This window comes from Centroberyx affinis, unplaced genomic scaffold (genome assembly GCF_046629955.1).
Source record: "Centroberyx affinis isolate AG114_WGS23_722 - 3 ecotype Tasmania unplaced genomic scaffold, CSIRO-AGI_Caff_v1 ptg000885l_1, whole genome shotgun sequence".
NCBI lineage: Eukaryota > Metazoa > Chordata > Actinopteri > Beryciformes > Berycidae > Centroberyx > Centroberyx affinis.
Window position 1 is genome coordinate 365,992 of NW_027279474.1, and position 12,496 is coordinate 378,487.

Below are 12,496 nucleotides of genomic sequence, written 5' to 3' on the forward strand. Positions count from 1 at the left end.
GCGTGCCCTTGATCCGGCTCATCCAGTCGGTCAACAGGTGTTTTTCAGAGAGGTAGGACACTTCCCAGTTTGACCCAAGTCCAGACTCAAAGCCACACATCATGATGATGTCACCCTGATTCTGTTTGGTGGAATCAGTAGGCTTCCCACCATTTTTTAGAGGAAGCTTACTTCCCAGTTTACATTTTGTGACCATGTATCAACTCAATTTAAGTGGGCTTCTTAACATTACTGGCAATGGTGAAGGCCCTTGCCATTCCCCTCCCCCTTTTCCTGCCTTCCGGGTTGGAAGTGACGTTGTTAGCAAACAACCAATGACCGACATTTCTCCCAGAATGCCTTGCATCACAAACCCCACGCGCGAAAGATGTACTCTGTAGTTAGGTAACTGAACAACTGATAACCTCTGCCTTGAAAAGTAAGTGTGTTGCTATTCATAAGATATAATCCTACGGACAGATATGTTTGTTTACAGCTGTAGGCAGCATTATTAGTCGACTGTATCACATGACATGTAATGTCCGCGCTAATTACGGAAGCACTAACCTACTCCAGCATGATGCTAAGAAGCACCCAGCTAGCGCTAACGTAAACGTTAGCAGCCAACTCAAAGAGAACTTAACGTTAGTTAAACGTAAACAAATGCCAACACTAATAAACGTTTGACAATGTCAGTTAAAGTTTTTATGTTTGTTCCTACTGATTATTTTTTAACCAAGTAATAACCGACAAACTTTTTCATAGTTATTCAGTGAGGTGGGTGACCCATGAGATATGAAGTTTTGCTAAACTACTTCAATTCATAGCTTAACGTTACGGTTTGCGGTTACGTCAGTTCACTTAACGTTAATTAGTCCATCAGCCAGTCATTTGGCACAAAATTACTACTGATTTCTTCCGGCCACTGCATTTTTTCAACTATGACAGAGCTGGAACCTCTTGTAGCCCAATGACTAACCCCTGAACCTACGATTGTCCAAGAAATAAAATGCTTCACCAACAATCACATTCAGTATCAGATTTGTACAGAGATGAGGCTGTCAGTTTTCAGTACTGTATCATTAAATGTGGAAAAAACTTTAGCCTGCTCAGTTTTAGATCAGGTGAGTACAGCAACATCTTGTCTTGTAAGGTTGCAAAATTAGCCGGAAGAAGAAATCTGTTTGTTGCCAGTGATAGACTGTTAAAAAGAGACATTGCTTTAAAAGTTTGCATAATTACCCAAAGACAGATATCCCTGGTTGGTATAGCCTCTGATTGATGGTCCAGGGAGTTAGGAGTTGTTTTATATCTGAGTAAAATAGTAGTGGTACTTATAGTAGTAGAAGTAAGGTTGTTATGGTGAGTAGAATGTCTGCGGTTCTGTTGAAAGCCAATATTTGACCTCAGGAAATGTCTCTGTGGAATCCTTTGTCTTTGTCTAGGTGAATTTTGGAGCTAAAAAGGCCAATAATGGCTGCAGGCAATGACTGTTCATCTGTTCTTAAAGGTATGGGACTGAGATCTGTGTACATCAGCTTGGTTGTACTGTATCAATCCATATCAAAGTTTATGACTTGGGGTAGGGCTGGGCGATATGGTTGAAATCAATATCACGATAATCATAAGGATTTTTCTCAATATCAATATATATCACGATTTGGTTCATGTATGCAAAATCACGTTAAATAATCAAATTAATGTTCATCTCATTGAACCGAATGGTAATGTTAGGTGTGATGTCAAACAAAACAGAAATATTCAAATAATATTTCTACCATTCCTCATTTTATGAGAGTTTTTAAGTAAAATTTGCTTGTCATCATCAATTTAGACAGCAGAAATGTGTGTCAGGATATTAAAATATCTTCATATCATCACGATATGATTCCACTGAAAGACGATAAACGATAATATTGAATTATCGCCCAGCCCTAACTTGGGGTTTATTTTTATGCCTGGGTTTTCTGTGTCTGCAGATGTTGTTGCCTATGTTGATGTGTGGTCATCAAACAAAACAGAAAACTATTCGAAACCGTTCATCCAGCAGCTCCAAGAAATGGGAGCTCAGGTGCGTATTTACAGACTAACAGACTGTAATGTATTTACAGACAATGAGTGTATACGTCCTGTGATACTTAAATGCCTTTTACGTTTACAGGTATCAAAAACATTCAATAAACAAGTCACCCATGTAGTCTTTAACAATGGTCATCAGGCCACATGGAAGAAAGCCAAGACAACTGGAGTGAGGCTCGTCTCTGTTCTGTGGTTAGCCAGGTAATCATAATATTAGGTGATGTATGCCTTTTCAACCTCAACAATGCTGTTTTTTTTTGTTTTTTATTGATTGTTCCAACCATTCTCTGTTTTTGGTGAAATAATGTCCAGATGTAAAGATGACGGAGTACATGTGGATGAAGAGTTGTACCCAGCCTTAAATGATGAGCGCTATCCAGAGCTCAAAAAAAGGACAGTGAGTAAAATCAGATTTACATCTGTGGTTTATGTTGCTATCATAATTTAAACTTTCGTGGAAGTCAGTGTTGGACCCCTGTTTGCCGAGCAAATCAGTTTAGTATTTCAGAAGAAAAATCTGATTTTAATTCAGTCCACTTACTCTGACTCTTCATGAATACAGTCTGTTCTAGAGTCATGTTTCCAGACTGAATGTGAGAGCAGTTTGACCATCCTTCAGCTTTTATAAGCAAAGTGACGACAACACAGCCTTTCAGTTGAAATCAGCGATTCTGGCCTTAAAGAGTAAAATATTTAAATGTGCATCGGTTTCACTTCCTGTTCAAAAAATGAATGAGTTTTTTTTTTTAAATGTGTGTTTTGTGTAGCATCGTTGCATGCAGCCAAGAGATTCTCCGGAGCGGACGCCTGAAAATGACAGACGCATGAGGAAAAAATTAGACAAGATGATCAAAGAACTACCTCCAAAAACACCTCTTGGTAAGAGATCAGTATGCCTTTGGAAACCTGTTACTTAAAACCACAGTGTGTCGTTTGTCATTTCACTATGGCTTTTATCCAGTCACAGATGTGTCACCATACATAATTGATGAAGAAAATGGAATAGTCTACAGCCCCTCAATGAAAAGGTCAGACTCTATGGCGCAGCGTTTGAAAGAAATGAGAGAGAAAAGGGAAAACCTCTCACCCACAGGTATGTGCAGCAGGAGGTGAACAGGCTGATTTACCAGCAAAGCCTTAAAAACATTTCAGTACTTGTGAAACACCTGCCCAATTTATATATATATATATATATATATATATATATATATATATACACACAGTACTGGGCAAAAGTCTTAGGCACCCAAGAGTTTTTATATAAATTGTGTCTTAGATGGTTATTCCTTTTTTTTTCTGCATTAGTGTGTCAGTAGACTGCTCTTTATAGTACATTTTTTAATATTTAGAAACTTTTCATTTAATTATTTTTGAAAGCATCTTCGCTTTACTTTTTTTCTTTTACATGTGCCAAGACTTTTGCACAGTACTGTGTGTGTGTATATATATATATATCACTCGCTTTCTTTCAGCCTCCCAGATGGTTGAATCCTGCTCATCACCTGGACTGAAGCCTACTCTTGGGAATACACCAACTATCTTCAAATTATTGTGTAAGAACTTTTTAATGACCTAGTTGTTACTGGAGTGTCAATGTTTTTTTTTTTCTTTTCTGTTTTGAGTAAGTTTGAAAAGTCATTTGCCAGCCCCCTCACCTTGTGAAGACGGTTAAAACATCCATGCATTTGGTGTCATTAGAAACATACACTTGTCATCTTTTATCTGAGCTTACATAGTTACAAGTCAGGCGAAGGAAAAGCGTGAGCTACCTCTGTTGCTTTGTATATTTTTGGCTTATATTATTTTTGGGTATACTGTGAATCCAGTGTCAGATATTTCCAGGATCCCACAGCTTTAAAATTAGTACATATAAGAAGATGAATGTATTCTGCCATTGTAAGTGCTGTTGTAAGTACATTATGTATTGGGGAGATTTTCATCAAGTACCCACACAGTAATATTGTGTACTTACAATACCTTTCCATAGGTTAATACACAGGTTAATACAGTGGAATAAGGCCATCGTAAAGTAAAGTGTTATCAAGTTTTGGGGCCTTGAAGACTTTGACATATTTTTTTTTACATTGTTTAATACACATAATACTGTCACAAATGACATTATCACCAATTTATGAAATATACACAAGTTTAATGGACCTACAATGCTTCAACTGTTATTTGAAAATTTGCGTCTATATATTATATAGATTATATAGATCTATTTATTATACAAAGTAGCATATAAATTATGATCGAATTTTAGTTTTCTATTTATGCTATTCTGATTTTTCTGCATTTTTCTCAATACAGATGAATCATCGGATGACGATTCCAGTGCTACCTCTGCTGCTCAACCTGATCGCTCGTCTGATAGGAAGAAGGAAGAAGAAAGAACACAGCTTGATGATATTGACCACTGCCATCTTGAACCACTTCACAGGAAAGACGCTGAAAAGCCCTGGCTGTCACCTTGCAGTGATGTGGCAAAACGGAAATCTATGATTCCTTTGAAAATCCCTGATTTAGACGACAAAGAAAAAGGGAGTAAACAAAAAAAGGCAAGGAGGAGCTCAGTTAAAAAGCAGCCAGTAGAGAAACATAACTCTGCAGGTTCATTAGAAAGTCCTTGCCAGGATGGCAGATCTGAGGACAGCAAGAACTCTCACAACAAAAAGAGACGATCACAGATAAAGTCCTGCAGCCTTGCTATTGAAAAAAGGGGACAATCACCTAACAAATTAGAAATAGGGAAACGAAAAACTAGAGCAGTGCAATCCCTGACAGAGAGTAAGACCCGTATTTGTCCTGAGGTTTTGAACTCTCCTAGTTGCCTGTCATCCCCAGCCATCTTAGGTAATACTCTAGTCGATCAAGAACTGTCAAAAGGAATTACTTCTCCATCACAGAAAGTGGATCAGCAAATACCCAAACGAGCCAGACCCTCCTTTTCTGCCTTGGTGCAATCTTTCACTCTACCCAGTGAATCTCTAAGGGTTCCCTCGAGCTCCATTGATGAGGATGATGGTGTGTTTGAGGACTATTTCTCACCAGCTAACCACAAGAGACAACAAACACCCCTTTTGCCTAACCTACCTTCAGAGACACAGATTCAGATTCCTTTTGAATTGGACTCTGTCACAGGGAAGAGAAAACAAAGAAAAAGTGAAACCCCTGGCACTAAAACTGTCCCTATAAAAAAGAGGAAACGGGAAGAAACGCAGAGTGTCAAGAATCCCGGTCGTCAGTCTGATAGTGTACAGAGTGAACCCCAAATGCATCCACACCAAGATGTCCGAGAATCCCCACCCGCCGTGGACAGTCGTGATAGCGTAGCACCCGCGACCAGCAAAAGGAGTAGACAAGGCACATTGCTATTTATGAGCACCAGTGAATTTACAGCTGATCCAGTGAAGCAGAGAAAAACATCTGTTCCTGTACAACCACCAACATTAAGTGTGAGAGAGGACAGTGCAGCATCTGACCTGCAGAAAAACTCAGATGTCAGTGTCCTTTCTCATACCATGGAAAGTGAGTAGCCAGAGTTTGGAAAGTGCATGAATCGCAATGAACCCAATTCTCAGGTTGTTCTGTAATGTCTTCAGCATAACCAAATAGCCAAAATATCTTGCTACTAATGGCTGTAGCTTCCATGGGGAGTGCTTACATTTTGGATTAGTACTACTTAATTACCTACTTAACGATTTATTGAAGTGAATTTTCTGAAGGTAAATCATGATTAGTGGATATCACAATTATAAATAGCAGAACGAGTAAAGACCACATGCGATTCCACTCCTGCTTTGCTGTGGTGACAGGCCTGCTGGGCATTTATTGGTCACCTTTTGAGGGTGTTTAGAAGATGGAGAAAATACATGTGGTATTTTCCCCATCTTAGAGGAAGGTTAGAGGAATTGCTTTAATTCATCTCCTGTTGCGTGTCTGAGCTTTTATTATCATTTCTTGGAGCTACTTAAAGTCACTTATAAGAGTGTGCTTTTGCATGTTATGCAAACTCAGGATTTCTCTCAAAGGAGCAGCTGCACACCATGGAGAATTTAGCATGTGGTTGGCATGTCAAGCATGTGCATCAAGAGACTAAACATTTACAAACTAGAATTTTCATTGGTGCATGGCATATGGATGGGCCTACAACAAAAAACACTTTTGGTCATATTTCATAAGTCAGTGCTTCTCAGTCTTGCTCCCCGGGAGCCAGAGCCCTGCTGGTCGTCTGTTTTACCTGGTAGTTGATTACATTCACTGTGGCCCAGGTATCATTTAGCCGCTCATTGTACCAGGTGATTGTAATCAACTACCAGGTAAAACAGAAAACCTGAGGACCAGCACTGAGAAACCATTGTTATAAGGAACCAGAAGTTATATAAGGTAATCATAAATTGAGTGCCGCAATTTCAATAATCAGCTACTAGGTTCTATTCAGTAATTCATCAAAGTCCATTTGTTACTCATACTAGGCTAAATAATGCTTGTTTATATTGGTATTTTTGTATACATGATATTCTGTATTATTGATGTGTTTTATTATGAGCTGCTGGTAGAAATATTTACATTCTGTGTCCCCTGATGCTATTCCATGACACTTGGTTGATAATATATATGAAATTTTATTGAAAAGCTGTGGATCTCATTCAAATGTCAGATTTCTACATCCTGGTAAACTTGATTAATGAAAATAATGAGATATTTTAATGCATTTGATATTTAATTCCTAATAAATGGATGTTTCTCTTCTCTTTACTGAATAGTCTCATGTTACCTTGAAATTTGATTGAAACCAGAGCTGGGTCAGGTCATGTAGCACATGTAGCACATTTTTAAAACACAATATATCTATTTTTGAGGAAAATATCATTATGTGAAATGCACCATTCGGTATCTCTAACAGATAAGAGGATCCAGTCTGTTAAAGTGCTGTAATTTTCTCAACCAAGGACTTAACTTGCCTATTTTAATTTAAAGTTCAGTTTTCTTGAATGGCGTGTTATCAGTCATTTTGAGGGATGCCTCATTTTCTAGGTAACATTCGCTATAGTGTTCAGTACAGAGTACCAGAAAGTTTAGACAACTGCAGGAAAGTATTTAGAAGTCAATTTAATTTACAGTTATCAGTTTAGTTTACTAGTTGACAACTTACCTGACAGCATCTGTCCTGACTCCTGAGTTTATGCCAGGTCTAACCGGAACACGGACGAACATGAATGCACATGACAAAACAGCACCTGCTGTATGATTGCTTGACTGACATTTTTGCCCACATTGTTTTGAAACATTTGTATCTTTTATTCAGTTGTAGGTGAAGGAAGTGAACATGCTGCTGCAGCTGGTTCGACTGAGACCGTTTCTGAAGGCTTACAGAGTCAGAATAAGCAAGTCAATTTGAATGTTAAGAAAATGGACAGAACAAAGGTAACATGGAATTGTAATATTGATTTTATTTTTATTATCAATTATCAATAGTAATAATTTTCTGTTGAGTTATTATCTAATGTAATGTTTGTAATGTAAGTGTTCATAATGATGATAATTAAGTTAGCAAAATTCTGTGAACTGCATTTATATTGCACTGAATAGGAAGATGAAAACGTCCTGAAAAAAAAATGGTGTCATGAAAAATGCATGTTAATGGTATATTTAGTTAAATGTTATGAAACAAAAACCTGAATGGGACTGGAAAAGCAGAATGTTACAGGTCCTTTTCATAAGTCACCAGTGGGAATGCTATACATTTTTTATATATACCTCTGTATTATACAGTTCTACATTATAGCCAGAAAGTTTGCAAAGTTATAGACTTGTTCATTTAAATTTGTTCATGGTTTCCCTTTGGCATCTTGTAAATTGCATTTCTGTGACTTGAGTGCACACTTGGTTCTACACGTTTTCCCAATTTTAGTGAAATTCTTAGATCTTGAAATTGTGAACTTTCCCAGACATTCTGAAAGTCTCAAATCGCATCTTGAATATGCATCTTGTGTGTTTCATGTTAAAAAACTATTGCATATATATATACTGTATTTGTTATCTTTTTTTGAGGGATGAGTGCACTTCCTGCACTCCCCTATCATACAAACTATGCAGTTTCAACGGCCTGTTTGAACACATCCAACTTTACAAAGTAATTCTAATGAGTAGACTGGAAATACTCACGTTCTGGGTTTTTGATAAATCCTGACATTCATGGTTTTCTGTGATGCAGGAGGTATCGGAAGTAAACTGAACCTTAGCTGTGTTTTTCCTGTGTATGTCATTCCTTTTTTAAGCATTTCCTCAGCTACGTTCACACACTTCCCTAGCTGTAGGCGTTTGAGGCAGCTACCCAAGAGGTTCTGTCTAGTCCTCGGGGTTTCCTGTGTTTTGCCTCCATGATTCTAGTGTACAACTTCCTTGCTTGTGAAATGCACCTGGGCTCTGTTTTCTTTGTACTCTTAACCTCAACAAAACTCTAGCTGAAAAAAAGCCTACTTTCATCTCCCCTAGGAATCTGTTTTGAGTTGGCTCTCTTGTGACCCATGTTGCAGAGAGAACATTCTAGCTCTTCTCTTGGTTCCCTCATGATGATAATAGGCTGAGTTCCTGTGAGCTGGATAGCTTGTTAGCAGTTGTAGGGCAATATCACAATTTACACAATTACAAGGTAGCGATGCATTTGTTCACACAACTCCCAAGATTTTAGAGTGGTGTGTGCTTGCCGATAATAAGAATATATGTTGTTTTAAATTTCTACAGTGCTCACAACCTGATCTTATAGCAGGTTTAGACGGTGCTGGTTCTGAGATTACTACTGGGAGGTGGCACCTGCGTGGCTGACCAATTTTTGAAAATACAGATGGTAAACACTGGCAAGTTGCGTGATACTTGAGATTATCAGTTGTTGCATGTGATCGACTTTTCACCTTTTGTGGAATGGAAAAAAGTGCACATTAGGCCGTGTCTGTACACATGAAACATCAAAATAAACACAATACTCATTATGTAATTCCTAATATGAAATTCCTAAAATGTGATCAAACCACATGAATTGAGAAACTAATTTAGTTGAACATATGCTGAGTCTTTCGGTTACTGAATTACAAACGCTCAAAGATACATTTTTGTTTTAGTAAATGTAGATTTACTTCATTTGTTTTGTCCACCACATGATTTCAAAACTTTATCAACCCAGCATAGTAATTGAATCCCTTGGCAAATTATGAGCGTAGCATTTGTTTTGTTAGAGGGTACACTGTTTTTTTATTCTTATTTTGAAATACTTAAAGGATTAAGATTGTTTGTGAATATGGGCCCAGAAATAACTGCAGTAGCACAAAGTTGGTTGGGTTCATGAGCATGCCATCTGATATGAGCTATGTACCCATGGTGTTGTTGCGTTAACCTTTATGTAAGCCACTCTTCAGTTGTGACAAGTGGTAACCTGATATTTGTACTGTCAGAGGTGCTTTTTGTTAGTAATTGGTTCTCACAGCCTCAGCTGACCTCAACTTTAGCGGAGACCTAGGATCCTGACCTCTCTTTCTCTTTCTGAATAGCGTCATTTCAGTGTGTGCGGAATAGCAGCCATCGAGGAGACCTAGTCATACAGTAAAGAATTTCCTTCATTTGTGCTGGGAGCGTTTGTGCTCAGAGGCCGTGCTACAGTTCACACCAGCTCTTTGTCGAAAGGCTCATTATGTGCGACTCATTCTTCAATGCCTGCCTTCTTGTGCTGCTGCCAGAACATGTCCACTGCATGAGATAAGCCAAAAGTCCCCTTTGAGGAACCTCCAGAATAGCCGCCCATATTTTTGGTTTGGGTTTTTTAACTTGAAGCAGCAGAAAATGAGCAGATATCCCGGTCTCTTTTCAGCAGTCCCCCAACATTGGCAGGGGATAAACCTGCCGTGGGTCATTTGCAAATTGGCATACTGAAACATTTTCCTTGATGGAAACCTTTGTGTGATGACAGCAGTGGAATAGCAATTATGGCACAACACAACATAATGGCTACCCAACTTGCTTATCAGGGATAATAATTGGGTGATGTTCCAGTGCTGTGTGTGTGGGGCTGGTGAACCGTTTGGCAGCACTGTGTTCAGAAGGCCTTAACCCCCGACTTCCTGCTGGGGGCCCAGATAGTAGTGTCTGGCAGGAAAGGACCTGGTGGCCCTGTTTGTGACTGCCGCTCAGGTGTTTGTGCTAGTGATGGCCTGCTGTATTGGGGCCAAAATACATGAGATGGATGAACCACAGTCGCCGGAATACAAATTTACAGTTCCGTTTCAATGGCTCTGAATATGTTTTTCTCTGCTCGCGGCCTTGGAGTTTCATTTCCTCTCTGGTCTCTAAGCATGTGTATATCCGGCATGGGTTGTTGAAAGTGCACAGCCTGTCTGCCTGTTGAGTAATGATCCTTTTACCTGTCCAGTGCTGCATCATTTGACAACTGTTAAACAAACCAGTTACAATAGTTATGCCCAAAAGAAATGTGTGTGTTACAGTTCCAAGGATTTCAATGTTTGTGTACCATTTTTATTTACAGATTCTGTATTATTCTAGGCTACTTTAAAGGGGAGATTTGTTGTAACACAGAATTCACATATGTCATTCCTGTTATCTGTGATTCCTGCTCCTATGATCCCAAACCAAGACAACAGGGAGCCAAATCTGTGGTTTTATCAGCACTTTCTGGCGCTGCTCCAATGATAGTGTGTAGGTCAAATATCTGGATATCGAGACCAAACCCAGGGTGCTCAAACATTAAACTATGCCGATTCAGCTTCCTACTCTACTGGTTCTCTCACTTCTAGGTTTTGGCGAAAGTTGTTCACAATTACAAATATTAAACTGTCCCAAGATCATTGAAGTAATCTGAACTTTAGTTTTAGAATAGTTTTATTTCTATCATGAGCTTTTTATGTTTGTCTTTGTTTCAGAGTATGAGAACATTGGTCATGACGAGCATGCCCACTGAGTAAGTACCTGAGACATTTAAAATGGCTTTTAGCAAAACAGTTTATTAATATCACAATCCATTTCATAGGCCATAGATAGTTGCACCACACTTTCCATGTGAGGAACTTGGCATTTGTAAGCAAGTTGGCCAAAAAATAGATGTCTTGTTTTATTCATTTTTGTTGAGAGATGCTTTCTACTCTCTTCTTCGTCTCTTATAGGAAGCAGCACACAGTGGCTCAGGTGGTGAAAACACTGGGTGGGTTCTCTATCGTGGACCGGGTGTGTGACAGCACAACTCATGTGGTGTCTGGGGGTCACCGGCGCACCCTCAATATTCTGTTGGGCATTGCTCGTGGCTGCTGGATCCTCTCTTTCGAATGGGTATGTTGTTCATATATGTTTAAAAACCTTAACATAATATTATTAAAAACTGATGAAAAAAGTTGTCTAACATTTTTCATTTTCCCTGAATAGATTCTTTGGTGTTTGGAGCAAAGACAGTGGATTCCAGAGGAACCATATGAACTTTCAGACCATTTCCCTGCAGCATCAGTGAGTACCAGTGCCTGGAGACTCGTCTTAGTATCCACAACACAAATACTGCCAGCATTACAAAACATTGATTACATACATTATTATAATTTATAATATTTAATTTGATTAATTTATTTTCCAAATCTTAGTTGCTACACTCCACTCTGACACTCCAAGCTAATAAATGCCAGAATGCCAAAGCAGAGGAAGCGGGTCGGAAACCTGCTAATTTTTATTGCCAGTCATTCATTTTCAGTGTGCTTGTTTTTCCTGAAGCATCCTGTGTGAAATGTGGATGTTGCCTCTTCCTGTCCTCGTCATTCATGAGTCACTGTCCTCTCCTGCCTCTGTGAGGGGAGACATGGGGGTCTTGATGCAGACAAATGTCAACACATTTCCTCTTGAAACTACATTATGGCTTTTGTTGTGACAGACAAAATATTTTTATGTCCCCACGGTCCTTTATCATGCCTCTACACTAAATGGAAGTATTCAGCATTTTGTAAACCACATGCTTCCCTCCGCTCTTCAGTTCCTCTGCTCTGTATGTCCTATGCAGTGTGTCTAACAGTGGCATTGCCTTCAGCAGCTGGTGTCAGTGATAGAAACAGATGTCAACAGGGCTGACAACAGAGACAATTTTCTGAGTGAATTTTCCATCTCTTACATATCAATCACTATTAACTTAAAATTGTGTAGATGTCCAAATAATTGTGCATGACCTGAGTGAATTGATGGAAAGACTTACTTAAAAGAGTGAGGCGTAGAAAGAATAAAGAATTCTGCCATAAAAACTTTGCTCAACTGTCTCAAAGTTTTATGTTTAAAGCTTGGAACAGATTAAAAATAAAATGGTCAATTTTGATTATTAAGCTTATATAGCTTATAACTTTATAATTACTATCAGTTTTCCCAGGATTTGGGAACTAGGCTTGAATTTTCTAGTTATACT

The 12,496-nt window shown here is 38.7% G+C and overlaps 1 protein-coding gene across 1 annotated transcript; it reads left to right on the forward strand.

Annotated features, from left to right (window-relative positions):
• Positions 1–346: 346 nt before the first annotated feature.
• LOC139645583 (microcephalin-like) lies at positions 347–11,658 on the forward strand. Its single transcript, XM_071521341.1, has 13 exons — positions 347–418; positions 1,425–1,489; positions 1,959–2,050; positions 2,141–2,259; positions 2,371–2,455; positions 2,826–2,937; positions 3,020–3,151; positions 3,531–3,611; positions 4,369–5,586; positions 7,367–7,485; positions 10,989–11,026; positions 11,229–11,391; positions 11,485–11,658. The coding sequence occupies exons 2-13, from the start codon at positions 1,453–1,455 to the stop codon at positions 11,656–11,658; spliced, it is 2,370 nt and encodes a 789-aa protein (XP_071377442.1). The 5' UTR covers positions 347–418; positions 1,425–1,452.
• The last annotated feature ends 838 nt before the right edge of the window (positions 11,659–12,496 follow it).

Coding starts and splice junctions, on each gene's coding strand:
- LOC139645583 (XM_071521341.1), top strand. CDS start 1,453: ATGGCTGCAGGCAATGACTGTTCATCTGTTCTTAAAG. Junction 2,260..2,370: donor TCTGTTCTGTGGTTAGCCAG/GTAATCATAATA, acceptor AATAATGTCCAG/ATGTAAAGATGACGGAGTAC. Junction 7,486..10,988: donor AGAAAATGGACAGAACAAAG/GTAACATGGAAT, acceptor TCTTTGTTTCAG/AGTATGAGAACATTGGTCAT.